Raw genomic sequence first — 21,533 nt, forward strand, 5'->3', positions numbered from 1 at the left:
TAGTTTACATCTTTCTTTAAGTCTATAAAATTATTTTGTAGAGTTTCAAAAGTTTGTTTAAGTCAAATGTCAAAAACATGTATGTTTAGTTTTCATGTTTTTGGACTATTTTGAAAAATGATGATATTTTACATTTGGGAAGTCCTTTTTAAAAATCAGTTTTTGTAACATGTTTATTATCATGTTTACAATCATTTCCTAAAGTTTTATATTTTTTTGGAATTTATTTGATATTTTTAAATCCAGTTTAAAATTGAGTTTTTCTGTGTACTTCAGGTCCGTGCATGTTTAGTCGACTCATGAGTCGACTCATAAGTCGACTCACGAAGTGTAGCACAGTTATAATTTTTCTTCTGCTGAGTCGACTCATATAAGTCAACTCATAAGTCGACTCATAAGTCGACATATGAAAGAGCCGTTGTACAGTAACGGCTAGTTTCCAGCAGTGTTTTTTGGGGGCTTTTTTTGTCTTTTCAGTTGGGTTTTGACTGATGTCTTGGGTTGTTATAAATACCCCATTGCATTTACCTCTCCCATCTAACCAAGAGAAAAGTTTTAAAGAGTTTTACAAGTTTGTTTAAGGGTTTCTAAGTGTGTTTAAGAGTTTGGTTTGTGAAGATAATTTCACAAGGGCTTGAGGAGATAATCTTTGGTGTTTGAGCTTCAAATCATCTCTCTCTCACTCTTGTCATTTATTGGAGAAGTTTTCTAAACTCAATCTAGCTTTACATTTTATTGTTTGATTATTATTTTATTAAGCTAGTGTTTATATTGAGTTTAGTTGATTTTATTTATCTCTTTGTACACACACAACCATTGAGCTTATTGTATTTGCATACATTTTATAATTATGTTGTGGGATTGTGTGACTTAGAGAGTGAGCCTACATTGAGTTCTCATCTATTATAGATAACAATTTTGTTGTATTGTGAGCCTAATTGTGTTGAACACTTTGTATTACACTAGTACACCAAGAGGAGTGTGTGGTGAGAGACGGGGTCGTCCCAAGAGGAGTGTGGTAGGTGATAATACCTAGAGAGAGGTTGTAATTCCTAACACTTGAGAGAGATACGGGATAGAGACCAACACTTGAGGTGGTAGTGAGTATGGATTGTAAAGTTTTCGGTTAGCTAGAAAACCGAGTGTGAGGTGTAAACGTTATTCGGGTGAGCGTAGAAAACCCAGTTGTGATAGTGAAGATCTCCTCGAGGTGAGGAGTGGAGACGTAGGTCGTGGGGATTGAACTCTGTGATCATATTGTTTGTTTGTGTTTGTCTTTGGCGTTCATTTATATTCGTGCTTATTGTTTATATCGCCTTTGTCAAGTGCTCTTTCTTTATATTGCCCACTATCTTGTTTATCTTCTTTATGTTTATTTCACCCTTGTGTTACTTGTATATCCTTGCACATATATTGTTCATATCTCATTTACTAGGATATTTGTTAATAAGTTTTAATTTGGTATAAATTGGATTAGATTAGCATAAACCCTATTCACCCCCCCTCTAGGGTTTTTTCATAGCGACCTTAGGGTCTAACAATTAGTATCAGAGCTTGGTGCTCTTTGATTTAAGGTCTAATTACCTTGAGTTAAAGATCCAAGTTATCTTTTTGTGCTAATCTAGTTTTAATTGTATTTGCATATTTCTTGCATATTTTTATAATTATGGATATGTATGGTGCATCTTCTTTAGGCTATGATCCTAGTGTTGCTCCAAAATTCAATGCTTTCCCCTATAATCAATGGTGCTTTAGATTCAAAATATTTGTTCAATCTAAAAATATCGATTTGTGGAAAGTTATTGATTGTGCTTATATTGTACCCACTACGGAGAAATTCAAGTGGAGTAAAAATGATCATAAGATGTTTACAATGAATAAGCTTTTGTTAGAATTTTTGCGTAACGCTTTTGATTCATCTTTTTCTAACAAGCTTGATTCTTTTGATAGCACTTATACATTGTGAAAATTCATAGAAGCACATCAAGGGGACTTGGAGGCGATCCGACAAGCTTTGGAGGATCCCGCTTTAAGTTCAAAAGGAGCATCATGCACACGGCCACTAGGCGATAACCCTAGTGTGGTAAGCGAGTCCGAATCCGAATGTGATTTATCTATAGATGAACTCGCATGTTCATATGATAGGTTAATGCATGCCTACACTAAGTTGCATAATAACTTTATAAATTTAAAAAGCAAGCATGTTGTATTAAAATCCGATCATGAGGAGCTAGTGTCCAAATTTGATGTCATTGCAAAAGAAAATACTATGCTTAAAGAAAACAATGACTTGTTAAATTTGGAAAATAAAAAATTGAAAATACTATGCTTAAAGAAAACAATGACTTGTTAAATTTGGAAAATAAAAAATTAACCTCATCCATTACTGGCTTATCTCATGCTAAGATTAATGCCATGTTAGAGGTAAGAACATAAAAATGATACTGCTTCATTTATAAATGACTATATATGTTTTACTTCTAACAACAATACTTGTATGCATAATGATGAGTTGAATCATGTTAAGGATCACATATCATCTTTAGATTCAACCCTTAAAATGTGTATTGCTAATCATGATAAGCTTATGGACTTGTGTGCAAAGTCCCGTGTTAACACTTCCAAATCAAACACTCACTAGGACTTGTGTGCAAAGTCCCGTGTTAACACTTCCAAATCAAACACTCACTATGCACACATGTATAGCAAGATTTACAAATGCTCTATTTGTGTTAACACTTCCAAATCAAACACTCACTATGCACACATGTATAGCAAGATTTACAAATGCTCTATTTGTGGTCGAAAAGGCCATCTTGCTAAATTTTGCTATGATGCACAAAAACCTACAATAAATAATCATAATTATGCATCCCATCAAGTTTCATCATCATCACATTTTGTACATACACATGCACATACTCATCATGTTTATCATAAGCATGCTCATGTGTTTAAATGTAATATTTGTGATAGATTTGGCCATTTGGGGAAGTTTTGTTATGATTTAAAAAAATGTTCAAACTTACCAAATTTCTCAAGTAAACCACCTTTGTTTGATAATGTTTCTCATTTACAAAATAATTTTAAAAGACAATCTTTGTTTGCAATTGGTTCTCGTGCACGAGCATATGATCCACAAAAACAATTGAGTCTCTTTCATTGCACAAATTACAATCGGAAGGGTCATTTGAGCAATTATTGTTATGTCCGGTTTAGTGCACCAAATGTGCCCAAAAGGATTCATAACCTTAGGGCTTTGAGCTTTATTGATAGGGGTCATGTCCCTAAACAATCCGGCACCAAGAATGCTTGGGTGCCAAAATCCTTTTAAACCAAGATTTTTAATATTTTTATTTATTTTTATTTTCTTGGTTTGAAAATTATACTTTAAATTTTTGAATATGAAAACAATTTTCCTTGATCAATTCTTTTGTTTTCATGATTATTAGTTTCAATTTTGATGAGAGGTTTGTGTTTATATAACCCCTTAGATTTATTAGGTGTTTATTCCCAAAACTTGTTTACCGGTGCTAAAATTGTTTATATGGGTTGAAACAGGCTCAAGAGCTTGATATTATTGTCTCTCTTAAAATTGTGTTTTGATTTTTTGCTTTGAATTCATTATATTTTACTTATATGATGATATTTATGTGTTTGTACTTATGGATCATCTATTCGTGTCTTATAATGTATTCTATGAGTGGTTTGATCAAGTTATACAAAGAAATTTTTTTTTTGATCAAACATTGTTTTTGGACTCAAATCTTGATTATGACTTCATTTGAGTGATTTGTTTTCACTTGAAAACTTTTTTCATGGTTCTCATGTTTTTCTCATTCCTTTGTTTTCATAAATCTATTTTTATACACTATGTTTTTATAATTGTATAATGAGACACTTCTTTCATAAATGACATATTAATATGTGTTCTCATTGTCTTGTTTGTATGTGAGTTATGTTTAACATATCTTTCATTTATGCTTACTCACATGTTTTTGCCTTAGCTTTCATTTCATATATTCTATATGGCATTTTGATAGGGGGAGCTATTCCCTATACTTGTTTTATACTCACTCATGCATATTGATAGGGGGAACTTTCGCTCTCTTCATTCTTGTTGTTTTCCCCTTTTTGATGTTGTCAAAGGGGGAGAAATATTATGAGTATACATTTCCTTGTTTGTATGCATGTGAATTATAATTTATATATTCATTTTTATTCATGCATATATCTTTTTTGTAAATTGTTTGTCATTGTAGGCGTCAAAAAATGCTGAAAGATATCCAAATACAGCTCAAGAGGAAATCATCCAAAAAGGCAGAAGAACATAAGTCTTTACTGTCTCGCACGCGAGACAGACTTGACTGTCTCGCCGTGCGAGACAGTCTTTACTGTCTCGCGGGCGAGACAGACTTTTACTGTCTCGCCCACGCGAGACAGTCTTTGCTGTCTCGCCGTGCGAGACAGAATTTACTGTCTCGCACGTAAGACAGCGCGAGACAGTCTTCACTGTCTCGCCGTGCGAGACAGAATTTACTGTCTCGCACGTAAGACAGCTTTCAGATGGTCAAAACTACCTTTGCAACTGCCCTACACGTGGCCACTAACTGTTCAAGAACGTGGGAAACGTCGTGGGCGAGAATCACGGGGATAACTACCAAAATAACGGAGTTTGAAACGTGGGAAGGCAGTTAAAACGAAAACTGCCTGCGGTTACTATTTCCGAGACAGTATTTACTGTCTCGCGGGTCGAGACAGCAAACACTGTCTCGCCCAGCGAGACAGCAAACACTGTCTCGCCCAGCGAGACAGCAAACACTGTCTCGCGAACCTGTTTTCTACCAACTGTTCTTGGAGGTTATAAATACCCTCCTAAGGCCATTTTTCCAGGGGGCTGATCATTGTGAGCACTTCAGAGCAATCCAGAGCAATCCAGAGCAGAGAGAGAGCACTCCTTGATAATCAGGCTTTGACTTGATTTCAAGAAGAACGACTATCTTACATCGATAAGATATCGTTTCAATTTCTCACTTCGATAAACGAAGTCAGAATCATAAACCCCTCACGGTTCAATCAGAATCTGTGACTTGGTGGTCCACGAGTCAAAGACTATCTTACATCGATAAGATATCGTTTCAATTTCTCACTTCGATAAACGAAGTCAGAATCATAAACCCCTCACGGTTCAATCAGAATCTGTGATTTGGTGGTCCACGAGTCAAAGCGCTCCCGGCACAGGCAAAGATCCCACGAAAGCAGTGATTTAAACAACGATCCTGCGTTTATTTTCTCAAGAGTTGTAATTTTCTTTTTGTTGTGTAAAAGAGTCTTATAAAAAGGCTGTTTTCTTTGAATTTATTGTAATCGACCGAAGATATAATGAATTCGACAACAAATTCGACTTTTGGCGAAAACAAACTGGCGACCACAGTGGGAGCCAACGATCTCGCTGCCGAGACCGTCATGTCGCAGCCGATCAAGATTCCAGTTGAATCCATGGTCGAATACGAATTCGACCAAACCAAGTTTGAGGAATATCTCTCATCATCCTCTTCAAGATCTTCATTATCTCGCAAGTACAAGAGGATCTCACAATTGAGGAAGAGTTACATGCCAAAGAAGGCACAAAATGAAGACTCTCGCTTGATTGTTGCTGAGAATTTTACTCGCAACACCTCTGCTCACAATGGCTCTTATCTAGTTGAAGAGTCATCGAATCAAAGCGATTCGTTCCATGAACGAGAGGTCCACAAATTGAACGATCAAACCTTTAAACAGTTAGGATCGTCTCAAATTCCCATCTTGGTCAAACCTTTAAACAGTTAGGACCAAAGCCAAAATCCCCTCTCGATTCGTTCCATGAACGAGAGGTCCACAAATTGAACGATCAAACCTTTAAACAGTTAGGATCGTCTCAAATTCCCATCTTGGTCAAACCTTTAAACAGTTAGGACCAAAGCCAAAATCCCCTCTCGATTCGTTCCATGAACGAGAGGTCCACAAATTGAACGATCAAACCTTTAAACAGTTAGGATCGTCTCAAATTCCCATCTTGGTCAAACCTTTAAACAGTTAGGACCAAAGCCAAAATCCCCTCTCGATTCGTTCCATGAACGAGAGGTCCACAAATTGAACGATCAAACCTTTAAACAGTTAGGATCGTCTCAAATTCCCATCTTGGTCAAACCTTTAAACAGTTAGGACCAAAGCCAAAATCCCCTCTCGATTCGTTCCATGAACGAGAGGTCCACAAATTGAACGATCAAACCTTTAAACAGTTAGGATCGTCTCAAATTCCCATCTTGGTCAAACCTTTAAACAGTTAGGACCAAAGCCAAAATCCCCTCTCGATTCGTTCCATGAACGAGAGGTCCACAAATTGAACGATCAAACCTTTAAACAGTTAGGATCGTCTCAAATTCCCATCTTGGTCAAACCTTTAAACAGTTAGGACCAAAGCCAAAATCCCCTCTCGATTCGTTCCATGAACGAGAGGTCCACAAATTGAACGATCAAACCTTTAAACAGTTAGGATCGTCTCAAATTCCCATCTTGGTCAAACCTTTAAACAGTTAGGACCAAAGCCAAAATCCCCTCTCGATTCGTTCCATGAACGAGAGGTCCACAAATTGAACGATCAAACCTTTAAACAGTTAGGATCGTCTCAAATTCCCATCTTGGTCAAACCTTTAAACAGTTAGGACCAAAGCCAAAATCCCCTCTCGATTCGTTCCATGAACGAGAGGTCCACAAATTGAACGATCAAACCTTTAAACAGTTAGGATCGTCTCAAATTCCCATCTTGGTCAAACCTTTAAACAGTTAGGACCAAAGCCAAAATCCCCTCTCGATTCGTTCCATGAACGAGAGGTCCACAAATTGAACGATCAAACCTTTAAACAGTTAGGATCGTCTCAAATTCCCATCTTGGTCAAACCTTTAAACAGTTAGGACCAAAGCCAAAATCCCCTCTCGATTCGTTCCATGAACGAGAGGTCCACAAATTGAACGATCAAACCTTTAAACAGTTAGGATCGTCTCAAATTCCCATCTTGGTCAAACCTTTAAACAGTTAGGACCAAAGCCAAAATCCCCTCTCGATTCGTTCCATGAACGAGAGGTCCACAAATTGAACGATCAAACCTTTAAACAGTTAGGATCGTCTCAAATTCCCATCTTGGTCAAACCTTTAAACAGTTAGGACCAAAGCCAAAATCCCCTCTCGATTCGTTCCATGAACGAGAGGTCCACAAATTGAACGATCAAACCTTTAAACAGTTAGGATCGTCTCAAATTCCCATCTTGGTCAAACCTTTAAACAGTTAGGACCAAAGCCAAAATCCCCTCTCGATTCGTTCCATGAACGAGAGGTCCACAAATTGAACGATCAAACCTTTAAACAGTTAGGATCGTCTCAAATTCCCATCTTGGTCAAACCTTTAAACAGTTAGGACCAAAGCCAAAATCCCCTCTCGATTCGTTCCATGAACGAGAGGTCCACAAATTGAACGATCAAACCTTTAAACAGTTAGGATCGTCTCAAATTCCCATCTTGGTCAAACCTTTAAACAGTTAGGACCAAAGCCAAAATCCCCTCTCGATTCGTTCCATGAACGAGAGGTCCACAAATTGAACGATCAAACCTTTAAACAGTTAGGATCGTCTCAAATTCCCATCTTGGTCAAACCTTTAAACAGTTAGGACCAAAGCCAAAATCCCCTCTCGATTCGTTCCATGAACGAGAGGTCCACAAATTGAACGATCAAACCTTTAAACAGTTAGGATCGTCTCAAATTCCCATCTTGGTCAAACCTTTAAACAGTTAGGACCAAAGCCAAAATCCCCTCTCGATTCGTTCCATGAACGAGAGGTCCACAAATTGAACGATCAAACCTTTAAACAGTTAGGATCGTCTCAAATTCCCATCTTGGTCAAACCTTTAAACAGTTAGGACCAAAGCCAAAATCCCCTCTCGATTCGTTCCATGAACGAGAGGTCCACAAATTGAACGATCAAACCTTTAAACAGTTAGGATCGTCTCAAATTCCCATCTTGGTCAAACCTTTAAACAGTTAGGACCAAAGCCAAAATCCCCTCTCGATTCGTTCCATGAACGAGAGGTCCACAAATTGAACGATCAAACCTTTAAACAGTTAGGATCGTCTCAAATTCCCATCTTGGTCAAACCTTTAAACAGTTAGGACCAAAGCCAAAATCCCCTCTCGATTCGTTCCATGAACGAGAGGTCCACAAATTGAACGATCAAACCTTTAAACAGTTAGGATCGTCTCAAATTCCCATCTTGGTCAAACCTTTAAACAGTTAGGACCAAAGCCAAAATCCCCTCTCGATTCGTTCCATGAACGAGAGGTCCACAAATTGAACGATCAAACCTTTAAACAGTTAGGATCGTCTCAAATTCCCATCTTGGTCAAACCTTTAAACAGTTAGGACCAAAGCCAAAATCCCCTCTCGATTCGTTCCATGAACGAGAGGTCCACAAATTGGATGATCAAACCTTTAAACAGTTAGGATCATCTCAGAACTCCCACTTGGTCAAACCTTTAAACAGTTAGGACCAAAGCCAAAATCCCCTCTCGATTCGTTCCATGAACGAGAGGTCCACAAATTGGATGATCAAACCTTTAAACAGTTAGGATCATCTCAGAACTCCCACTTGGTCAAACCTTACTACAGTTAGGACCAAAACCAAAATCCCCTTTCGATTCCTTCCATGAACGAGAGGTCCAGCTTCGATTTGTGCAATCAAAACTATAAAAGTTAAGATTGCTTCCAATCTCAATTGATCAAACCTTATTCAGATTCTCTGAATAGAAATCCCAATTTAAATTTCCTTTGTACCAGGAGATAGAATATAAAATTCTTCCTCTCCATCATCGGGTTTATCTCTACCAACAAACAAGAGACCAGGAGATAGAATATAAAATTCTTCCTCTCCGATTCTGGGTTCATCTCTACCAACAAAAAGAGACCTGAATACTCCAATAGGTACACGAGTCTAAACTGTTTTCCTACCCTCAACAGGAAGTTTCTGGAGAATATTACTCAGAATATTCTTAAGAATAACCTGAATACTCCAATAGGTACACGAGTCTAAACTGTTTCCCTATCATCAACAGGAAGTTTCTAGAGAATATTACTCAGAATATTCTTAAGAATAACCTGAATACTCCAAATAGGTATAAGAGTCTAAACTGTTTCCCTATCCTCAACAGGAAGTTTCTGGAGAATATCAGTTAAAATATTCTTGAGAATAACCTGACTACCCCTAAACGGGTATATGCAGTGTCAACTTGACGACAAGAGCTGATTTCACAAGTACAAGTTCCAGCTTTAATTCAAGATCTCTACAATGGACAAGCGATAAACGCGATGCCGGGAAGAATCTTAACTATTCTACAAAGCACTGAATAGATTGAGAGACAAAGAGATCAAAAGTTGAAGCCACCTACGGGTTCCTCTACACGATCTACTCAACCAAGCATTGAAAGGATCGTAAGTAAGATCTATCTTATCCAAAGCATCCCAGAACTCCTCTATAAAAGATTGAGTCTGGAATACTTTGGAGGGGGTATCTGTAGGCGTCAAAAAATGCTGAAAGATATCCAAATACAGCTCAAGAGGAAATCATCCAAAAAGGCAGAAAAAACACAAGTCTTGACTGTCTCGCCGTGCGAGACAGACTTGACTGTCTCGCCGCGCGAGACAGTCTTTACTGTCTCGCGGGCGAGACAGACTTTTACTGTCTCGCCCACGCGAGACAGTCTTTGCTGTCTCGCCGTGCGAGACAGAATTTACTGTCTCGCACGTGAGACAGCTTTCAGATGGTCAAAACTACATTTGCAACTGCCCTACACGTGGCCACTAACTGTTCAAGAACGTGGGAAACGTCGTGGGCGAGAATCACGGGGATAACTGCCAAAATAACGGAGTTTGAAACGTGGGAAGGCAGTTAAAACGAAAACTGCCTGCGGTTACTATTTCCGCGAGACAGCAAACACTGTCTCGCCCGTCGAGACAGCAAAAGCTGTCTCGCGAACCTGTTTTCTACCAACTGTTCTTGGAGGTTATAAATACCCTCCTAAGGCCATTTTTCCAGGGGGCTGATCATTGTGAGTACTTCAGAGCAATCCAGAGCAATCCAGAGCAGAGAGAGAGCAGATGTGCTGATCTTACGGCCAATCCTTGAAATTGAGCTTTGACTTGATTTCAAGAAGAACGACTATCTTACATCGATAAGATATCGTTTCAATTTCTCACTTCGATAAACGAAGTCAGAATCATAAACCCCTCACGGTTCAATCAGAATCTGTGACTTGGTGGTCCACGAGTCAAAGCGCTCCCGACACAGGCAAAGATCCCACGAAAGCAGTGATCCAAACAACGATCCTGCGTTTATTTTCTCAAGAGTTGTAATTTTCTTTTTGTTGTGTAAAAGAGTCTTATAAAAAGGCTGTTTTCTTTGAATTTATTGTAATCGACCGAAGATATAATGAATTCGACAACAAATTCGACTTTTGGCGAAAACAGTCATCATCAAAAAAGGGGAGATTGTTGGCCTTCTTGTTTTGATGATGATTTAACAAACAATTTACATCTAATATTATTTGTCTAGTGTTTGTGTTTTGTTATTTATTATAGACAGACAATAAGTTGGAGGATGGATGGAATTGCGCATTCACGATCATTTCCAATGGAGGTTGGCGGAATAGTGGAGTGAAGTCTTGCAATTTAAGTTGAAGATCAAAGTTCAAGCTTCTTCCGTATAGTGTACCAAGTCAAGCTTATTGAAGATCAAGATTGATTGGGTAACATTTAGTTTAGGAGTTTATATTATGTGTGTTAGTACTTTAAGCTCAATATCATATACACACACATTTTATTGGTTTCTATGTATATATACACAGTTATATATATATACACATCTTGGCTTTTGGTTTATCCACAAACAAAGTTTTTACAAGCATATAAATAAATATTTATATTCATACATATTTGTTTTTATGTGGATAAGTTGGTTTGATCTAAATAGATATAAAACAAATATATATTCATATACATACTCATATGTTTCATATTCTATTGTATTTGACAAAATATTGTATTCATTGTTTATAGACTTCATAACAATAGTTTACATCTTTTTTTAAGTCTATAAAATTATTTTGTAGAGTTTCAACAGTTTGTTTAAGTCAAATGTCAAAAACATGTATGTTTAGTTTTCATGTTTTTGGACTATTTTGAAAAATGATGATATTTTACATTTGGGAAGTCCTTTTTAAAAATTAGTTTTTGTAACATGTTTATTATCATGTTTACAATCATTTTCCTAAGTTTTATATTTTTTTGGAATTTATTTGATATTTTAAACTCAGTTTAAAGTTGAGTTTTTCTGTGCACTTCAGGTCTGTGCATGTTTAGTCGACTTATTAGTCGACTCAAGAGTCGACTCATAAGTCGACTCACGAAGTGCAGCTCAGTTATGATTTTTCTTCTGCTGAGTCGACTCATATAAATCGACTCATAAGTCGACTTATGAAAAAGCCGTTGCACAGTAACGGCTAGTTTACAGCAGTGTTTTCTGGGGGCTTTTTTGTCTTTTCAGTTGGGTTTTGGCTGATGTCTTAGGTTGTTATAAATACCTTATTGCATTTATCTCTCCCATCTAACCAAGAGAAAAGTTTTAAAGAGTTGTTTTAAAGAGTTTTAGAAGTTTGTTTAAGGGTTTCTAAGTGTGTTTAAGAGTTTGGTTTGTGAAGATAATTTCACAAGGGCATGAGGAGATAATCTTTGGTGTTTGAGCTTCAAATCATCTCTCTCTCTCACTCTTGTCATTTATTAGAGAAGTTTTCTAAACTCAATCTAGCTTTATATTTTATTGTTTGATTATCATTTTATTAAGCTAGTGTTTGTATTGAGTTTAGTTGATTTTATTTATCTCTTTGTACACACACAACCATTGAGCTTATTGTATTTGCATACATTGTATAATTAGGTTGTGGGATTGTGTGACTTAGAGAGTGAGCCTACATTGAATTCTCATCTATTGTAGAGAATAAATTTGTTGTATTGTGAGCCTAATTGTGTTCAACACTTTGTATTACACTAGTACACCAAGAGGAGTGTGTGGTGAGAGACGGGGTCGTCCCAAGAGGAGTGGGGTAGGTGGTAATGCCTAGAGAGAGGTTGTAATTTCTAACACTTGAGGGAGACACAGGCTAGAGACCAACACTTAAGGTGGTAGTTAGTGTAGTTACATTGTGAGTGTGGATTGTAAAGTTTTCGGTTAGCTAGAAAACCGAGTGTGAGGTATAAACGTTATTCGGGTGAGCGTAGAAAACCCAGTTGTGATAGTGGAGGTCTCCTCGAGGTGAGGAGCAGAGTCGTAGGTCGTGGGGACCAAACTCCGTGATAATATCGTTTGTTTGTATTTGTCTTTGGCGTTCAATTATATTCATGCTTACTGTTTATATCGCCTTTATCAAGTGCTTTTTCTTTATATTGCCCACTATCTTGTTTATCTTGTTTATGTTTATTTCACCCTTGTGTTACTTGTATATTGCCTAGAGAGAGGTTGTAATTTCTAACACTTGAGGGAGACACAGGCTAGAGACCAACACTTAAGGTGGTAGTTAGTGTAGTTACATTGTGAGTGTGGATTGTAAAGTTTTCGGTTAGCTAGAAAACCGAGTGTGAGGTATAAACGTTATTCGGGTGAGCGTAGAAAACCCAGTTGTGATAGTGGAGGTCTCCTCGAGGTGAGGAGCAGAGTCGTAGGTCGTGGGGACCAAACTCCGTGATAATATCGTTTGTTTGTATTTGTCTTTGGCGTTCAATTATATTCATGCTTACTGTTTATATCGCCTTTATCAAGTGCTTTTTCTTTATATTGCCCACTATCTTGTTTATCTTGTTTATGTTTATTTCACCCTTGTGTTACTTGTATATCCTTACACATATATTGTTCATATCTCATTTTCTAGGATATTTGTTAATAAGTTTTAATTTAGCATAAATCGGATTAGATTAGCACAAACCCTATTCACCCCCTCCCTCCTCTAGGGTTCTTTCATAGCGACCTTAGGGTCTAACACTCACATATGCGCAAATCAATTGGAGTTCTACCATCTAAGGATGAGTGGAAATACCCATTCCTAAAAGATTTCATAGTTGGAGCACCCCATACAAAGAGGCCAAAAGGCAGGCCAAAGAAGAAAAGGATGAGGGGTAAAGATGAACATGAGAGAAAGGTTTCAAAGAGATGTCATAAGTGCTCAAGGTGTGGTGGCTGGGATCATCATAAGAGTGGTTGTAAGAATCCAATCAATAAGACTGCACAAAGTGGATCAAAGTGGTGTTTATGTAACAACTATTATAGTACTTTCAACTTTGAATTTAATTTATACATTTATTCACAGTGTTGCTACTACAAACAAGAGAGGGAGAGGTCCAACTGTTTCAGGAAGTGAACCAAGGTGATGTGTATGTTTCTATTTATGTGTATGTTTTATCTCTTAGTTTTATTGAGTAACCTAAGTCAATTAACCTTTAAATTTAAAAAATGTTAGCTCAATCAATGCCAGAGATGCATCAAATAGTATGGGTAGAGGGAAAGGTGATACACATTATGTATCTGTGTCTATCTCTCAGTTTCAACCTCCCAGGTAAATTCTACATGGTTATTTATATGTTAAAACTATTATAATAGATCATGACAAGATAGATTTTCTGTAGGTTTGCCAGTCAAAATGCAAGACCAAGTCCAAGTAAATTGCCATTGAGTAGAGGGAGAGCATGGGTAGCTATAGCAACACAACCAATGCCAAACTTTTCACCATCAGTAGTAGCAGAATCATCAACAACCCCACAACTTCAACCTATTAACAATGCAACTTCAAGAAATTCTCAAGGGGAGATAGCATCTTCAACCAGTAATCAAGGAGGCATCAGTAGAGTGACAAAATGATAGAAGTCACAAAATTTTGGCCAATGTGTTAATTTTGCACATATCTTTTGTCCAGACTGCTATATATGTGTGAATGATTCACTGATTTTGTCATGCTTTTATGTAAATGTGCATGTTGCACATAAGTTTCTTAATTATAGGGTATACATGTGCTTGTTGCATAGCTTTTGTTGATATTTTGGTATATGTGTACATGATGCACATATTTTTGTTGTATTTTGGAGGTGATTGTGCAATTTGCACATAATTTCTGTTGTACTTGGATGATGATGTAATTGTGTATTTTGCACATAACTACGGTGAACTTCAATGAAGTCTAACTTTACTGTTATATACCAATATGTACTTTCAAAGATTTGAAATCTTTTTTGGTTAAGTGGTATGTGTAATCATGTACACAAGGTGATAGTGTTGAGAGGGGGGTCAATAATATGGATTGTATGTGTAAATATGTGCTTGTTGCACAACTTTTGTTGATATTTTGGTATATGTGTACATGATGCACATATTTTTGGTATATGTATACATATTTGCAAGGAAACCCATGCCAAAAATTCACAATTTTTTGCAATAACACCATGTCAAAGCTTTGCACAATCAGAGTGTCTTTAATTCATATCTAAACCACACATTACATTATCTAAAACAACCAATTTAAAAAACAACCCCCAAAGTGGTATGTGTAATCATGTACAAAGGTGATAGTATTGAAAGGGGGTCAAAATATGGATTGTATGTGTATGTGGCAAATAATATATTTTGTACAACCAATTTGCAAGGAAACCCATGCCAAAAATTCACAAATTTTGGCAATAACACCATGTCAAAGTTTTGCACAATCAGATTATCTTTATTTCATATCTAAACCACACATTACATTACCTAAAACAACCAATTTCAAAAACAACCCCCAAAGTTATATCTAAATCACAATTTACATCAGTTAAAACAACCAATTTCTACAACAACCTCAAAATTCATATCTAAAACAAAAATTACATGAACAACCAAATTTTAAGCAACCCCCTAACTTTAGAACGGTCTGAGGAACACCAAAATCCCTAACAATACAAACAAAATTTTCAACATAACTATGATGTGTTCCATTTTCTTCCTTAACATGCTAACTTCTTTGAAAAGCTTCATCAACGAATTTCGGCTATCATCCACCTAAGCAAAAAATCCACAACCTTTATTTAAGACATTCTTGTATAGCTGACACCCATAAAATTGCAAACTCTTGTTCTCCCCTTGTTTACACATCCAAATTCTGCACTCTAAACCACAAAAACACTTCTTGTTAGCCCCATGACTTGAGGCTTCGGTGGCATTTGACGATGAGCCTTGCAACATAGTGGCAATTTAGAATGTTAGAGGAGATGAAGAGAATCGGATTGTACAGCAAAATTTTGATGATTATATATAGGATTTTGAGGGAATATAACCGTTGGAATGACCTCTGGATTGGGTTAGAAGAAATAGGGGACCGTTGGAGAAGAAAGAAAGAAAGAGAGAGGGTTTGGGTTTCGGGTTTCGGGTTTGGGGTTTAAACCCATTCTGAAATGGGTAGGGGATGAGGATATAACAGGTAATTCACTTATTCTGTTAACTTTAACAGTCATTATTACCACCAACTAACCTGAGGGATCAAATGGCAAGGAAATTGGAGATTTAAGGGACTAATAAGCAACTAATGGGATTTGAGGGACTATTTGGTAATTATGTTTGATTTAAGGGACTAATATGCAATTAACCCTTTTTAAAATTATCAGTATTCACTTAGAGATTGAATCGTAGAGGATTACTAGATAACAACTATTAGAGTTTAAACTACCCTCATCATAACTTTTAGAGTTCTGGTGTAGTGTGAGGGTCCTTTGACACTAACATTCATAAATATTGAATATATTTTTGTAACTTGTTCCTCAATGTATTTCCCATTAGCTCTTGGTTAAAAGGGCATCTGGGCATTATAATAGTCGGAAACAATAGGTGGTTTTTTCAGCTATCTTTGATTTTAATTTGAGTAGACAAAGGCATAAAAAACAATGCTGATGAAATGCGAGCTTGAATGAGTAGAAGAAAGGATTCTTTTGATTTGTAGGAAAAATTAGCTCAATTGTTATCATTAGCATTCTGAAGTTTGTTGCTTAATTTCTATGGATCCAACAACCTGGCTCTATCCCTTTTGTTGCAGTACTTGATTTGAACCTTGTGGTTTAGCTACTGTTCCTTTCATTTGTCCCTTAGATCTTTATTCTCTTGACACTTGCAACACTCTATCATGTTAGTGGGTCTAAACTACTGTATTGATGAACATACTCTGAAACATTTAGATGACTGCCTGGAGAAATATGGTTTATTAAGAAAAGAACTCTATAGTATCACCCAATTGCATATAGACCCTCTGTAATTCTATTTGTTGCAAATAGAACCCTCAGTGTTTTTTTAGCTCTTAAAATTGTTAAAGAGGTTTGCGGAGGCGAATAGCCCCCCTACAGTTCTATTGTTAAGGATAGACTCCCCATTGTTGTTTCTTTTTTATTTTTAAAAGAGTCGAAAAAGCTCACTAAGGGGGTGTAATTTACACTTCGGCCATTACTACAATGGGGCCTATTCGCAACAAATAAAACTACATGGGGGTCTATTTGCAATAGATGATACTACAGGGGATCTATTCGCAATTGACCCAGAGAAAATTTTATTAAACCAACAACAGTTCATGATAAGATTTTGAACTCAAGGAAAACATTAAATGTAGTCGCAAGCTTCAAATAGTAGGCAAATTATTTGCTAACCAGGGAATCAGAAAAACACAAACCGTTCACACAACTGATGATGCCAAATTACTTCGCTTTCTGCTGGCATAGCCCTTCATATATAGGAATGCTATGTATGAACAGAACACATCCAATACCAGAGATTTATGTTTGTTTTTGAATAATAACATGCAAAATAAAGATATTTACCTACTTAATCAGGAGTTATTACAAACTATTGGCAAGATTCTGCGCAAGCATTTTCTGCATCAAATGCAAGCAAAACCTGTACAAAGTTTTCAAACTGTCATCTTGGTGTTTCTCTGAGCATTTTACCTGGTTTCATGAGGATTAAGAGGAGAACTACGACACAAAATTTCGCGGTAACAATTTGCTCAATCTTGTGAGAACCGAATCTTTCAACTTCTATGCATGTCTATGCTATGTATGTGTCATTAAGGCCAATCATAGTCATCCTCTTTGACCAGGTTGCAGATATCGGAGCATTCCACCAAACTAAGGAAAGTATCAAAGCTCAATAATCTTATTCAAGATAACATGAAATATTTTTGTTACTTAATCGAGAGAAGAAGATGATTACCAGTATTTCCGACTCCGAAATCCTTGCTTGAAAACCACTAGGGGCCTGCAAAATTAATCAAAGACTTAAACCATCACCTTGCAGAATTTATTTAGCACCTTTCAGCTTCAACTTTTTATGGTTTTGCAAAGCTTATGTTCAGAAAGAATGTGAAGGATATCAACTTGATTACCTCCTCACATTGAGAGGGCCTTCTCCTGGTGAGCCAGCTCCGCCACGGATGCACGTGCCAACGCACTTGGTTGTGCATGACTCAGCCTTTCTGGATCTAGGCCTCTGGATCCTTGCTTGCTTCTTATCTTCTCCTGCACAACTTTTTGATCGGTATTAATAAAGTCCATAAAAATAAATCTTATTTTTATAAATCTTATTATAAAACGTGTTGTGTGCGGAAACCAATTGTTTTGCTTCGAGGAACTAAACCAAACACCGAGAGAGAAGACCAAACAAACCAAAATAACGGCACAAACACAAACACACCAATTTTTACGTGGTTCAGCAAATTGTCTGCGTCCACGGGGCAAGAAGGGGATGAGTTTTCACTAATAAAGAAGAAGAGTACAAATAGAGATTACAAATCCACAAACTAATCTCTCACACAAAACTCTCAATCTCTTAAACAAAACTCTAACCAATAAGTCTAGAAAAAACTCTTTTCTGTGCTCAAAACAAACCCCTTTTTAGCTCACCAGAAACCCTAAAACGTGTTGGTATTTATACCAAACATCAAACCAATTCAGAACAGGAAACTGCAAATTTGGATTTGACCCGATATGCGGTCGACCACGACAAATGACAGAGCCCAAAAAATATCTGCAGGCTTCGGGGGTCGACCGCGGCAGTCGACCGCACCCAACTCCAGACTCTCGGGTTTGGATTACAGGGTCTGACGTCACACAAAACTCTCAATCTCTTAAACAAAACTCTAACCAATAAGTCTAGAAAAAACTCTTTTCTGTGCTCAAAACAAACCCCTTTTTAGCTCACCAGAAACCCTAAAACGTGTTGGTATTTATACCAAACATCAAACCAATTCAGAACAGGAAACTGCAAATTTGGATTTGACCCGATATGCGGTCGACCACGACAAATGACAGAGCCCAAAAAATATCTGCAGGCTTCGGGGGTCGCCCGCGGCAGTCGACCGCACCCAACTCCAGACTCTCGGGTTTGGATTACAGGGTCTGACGGTCGACCGCGGCGGTAGACCGCACCAAGACCTGAATCAAGCCCAGGGTCCGTGCACGAATACGGTCGATCGGCCTTACACCGCGGTCGACCGCACACCGCCAAAAACCAATTCCTGCTTCCAAAACCTGTTCTAAACCAATTTCTTCGTAAAATCTATAATTCTTCACCTCGGCAAAGTTTTTCCAAAATTAAGCCGACACCAATACCAACCAAACGTCTTACTTGTTACGTCCAGTACGAAGTGGAATAAATCCACGACAACGGACTCAATCCACAACAAGTCGAGATCCAATTGAGAATATGAGCACTCTCCAAACGTCGGTATCAACTCACCAAACCGGCTGCACCATAAATGACTGCCTACGTATCCTCTTACCTAAGGAATCAAGCCTTCACATAGTTCACCCAATGGCCTCCAAAGGCCCTCAATCCAATAAAAGAGTTCTCAACCCTTCTCTAACATCACCAACGAATCTGCGGCTGATAGCACTCTCAATGGCCCCAAAGTGAGACGAACCAAACACCTCCACCTGAGGTGAACCAACGACCATATTCAAATCTAAACTATCTCCACCAGTTGCACTCGAATCAACCAACTCATTATCTGCATCCAAATCAACATGATCCTCAAACCGTATCACCTCAGCTAGAATCCCAAACGATGCAGTATGATCTGGAGTATGTTGAGTAATCTCCACCCAATGTGGAGTAACATCACCCGATCTGATCAACACTCTCCACTTGTCGAGAGTCAAATATGACATACCTGCCTAGAACAAAATCAGAAGCCAATACCTGATAACCAAACACGTCTCTGAATCCCAAATGTGCATTCGGATCAAATATCACATCCTCGATGTGACCATATGCTGGGCGACCAAACATCCGAAGCAACCCAATATCTGAAGCAGCTCCACCAGATCCAAAATCTCTAAATACAGCAATCGCAACCTATGACTAAGATGACCCAAATATGTTGAAGCCCGAACACCAAAACTACTGCTCGACATCAAACGTCGATCCTCCTCCAGTAAGGAACGGCCCATCAAAACTATCATCTCATCTCATCGCCCCAATGTTTTCTTTCCAATAAAGTATCTCAAACTATCGTGAGCTCGGCACAAATACAGAAAGACCCCTACCAAAATCAGAATGACGTATTACCTTTCTGCCAATACACTTCTTCCACCTGTAGTTGACTACTAGGACTTCATACCAACGAGTCTTGGTTGCAACCCACAAATACCTAGAATAGTCCCGAACATAGGAAACCAAATACTGATTACCTCCCAATGATGCCTCCTTGGAAGTCCCCCAAATGGCTGAATGAACACCACCTAGAAGACCCTTCGCTCGGTGAATAGAAGTGCCAAACTCCATCTTGATTTTCTTGCTCATACCAATGTGCTCACAAGACTTCAATCTGTAGATCAAAGCACTCCTCAACAATCCATACACGGCATCAACAATCAAATATCTCAGCCTCAAATCCTTCTTTCTCAGTCATCTTCCTCAAAGCACCAACAAACAAATGCAGAACAAACTGAAAGAAAATAGATCCAAAATATGAGAAAGGTAGATTTTTATCTCCAACTGAAACCCTAACAAGAGCCTCCAAAAGATCTCATCCCCACACGACGGAAGACAAGATCCACAATAGTAAAAATCCTATCTTTATCACCAACTGAAACCCTAGACGAGCTTCCAAAGCGATTTACTCCTCCACCAATCCCCAAGCGTAGCCAAAGCTCTGATACCACTTGTTGTGCTTTGATACCACTTGTTGTGCGCGGAAGCCAATTGTTGTGCTTCAAGGAACTAAACCAAGCGCCGAGAGAGAAGACCAAACAAACCAAAAAAACGGCACAAACACAAACACATCCATTTTTACGTCGTTCGGCAAGTTGCCTACGTTCACGGGGCAAGAAGGGGATGAGTTTTCACTAATAGAGAAAAAAGTATAAATAGAGATTACAAATCCACAAACTAATCTCTCACACAAAATTCTCAATCTCTCAAACAAAATCCTAACCAATAGCTCCAGAAAAGTCTCTTTTATGTGCTCAAAACAAACCCCTTTTTAGGTCACCAGAAATCCTAAAACGTGTTGGTATTTATACCAAACACCAAACCAATTCAGAACAGGAAAGTGCAAATTTAGGTCTGACCAGATACACGGTCGTCGACCGCGGCGGTCGACCGCACTCAACTCCAGACTCTCGGGTTTGGATTACAGGGTCTGGCGGTCGACCGCACCAAGACCTGAATCAAGCCCAGGGTCCATGTACGAATACAGTCGATCGGTCTTGCACCGCGGTCGACCGCACACCGCCAAAAACCAATTCCTGCTTCCAAAACCTGTTCTAAACAAATTCCTTCTCCAAATCTACAAAACGTAGGCCACAAACCGCGGATAAAACGTAAGATTGGTCTAGATACACAATTATGGACATAACAACACATATACAAATATTCATAGGGTATTTCAGCATAGTGAGATAATGAGGCATAATCACCCTGACTTGGTGTAAACTGACAACCGTCGAGCGATAACGTGACGATCATATTCATAGCATCTTCCACTATCTCTAGGCTAACCAAACTTACAGTCATTCTTCCAATGCCGCAACCTTCCATTTGACTTTACTCTTTATGATATCACTTCTTACAGAATAATTGAGCCTCTTCAAAAACAAAATGAACGTTAAACATACCTCCCTAACTCCTTAGAAAAATCCATCGCTATTCCTAGTGATTGAAATGTTGGATCATACTAAAAAAGAAACAAGAAAAAAAAGGATATACTGAAAATTAAGATTGACCTATGTGAAGTCTGATAAGTGGAAGTTTTACCGGAGAGTGTTTGCGGGACATTGGAGAAGGTTTCAGGCGAGTCAAGGGGAGATGACGTGAATATCACTGCAGCAACGAGCAGCGCAGGCGCGAAGTTGAAGCTTGCTTTCAATGATGATGATGTTGTTCTTCTTCTGCT

At 38.0% G+C, this 21,533-nt stretch overlaps 1 protein-coding gene across 1 annotated transcript in view; it reads right to left on the reverse strand.

The window, feature by feature from the left end:
• LOC109841598 overlaps nt 16,914-21,533 on the reverse strand; it is an 11,309-nt gene continuing 6,689 nt past the window's right edge. The window contains exons 2-5 of the mRNA XM_020410554.1: nt 21,395-21,528; nt 17,523-17,655; nt 17,351-17,395; nt 16,914-17,265 (exon numbers count right to left, since the gene is read on the reverse strand). Of these exons, the coding sequence (XP_020266143.1) occupies nt 17,205-17,265; nt 17,351-17,395; nt 17,523-17,655; nt 21,395-21,528 (373 nt within the window). The 3' untranslated portion in view covers nt 16,914-17,204. The remainder of the gene's footprint in view (nt 17,266-17,350; nt 17,396-17,522; nt 17,656-21,394; nt 21,529-21,533) is intronic.

Source organism: Asparagus officinalis, chromosome 5 (genome assembly GCF_001876935.1).
Source record: "Asparagus officinalis chromosome 5, Aspof.V1, whole genome shotgun sequence".
Taxonomy (NCBI): domain Eukaryota; kingdom Viridiplantae; phylum Streptophyta; class Magnoliopsida; order Asparagales; family Asparagaceae; genus Asparagus; species Asparagus officinalis.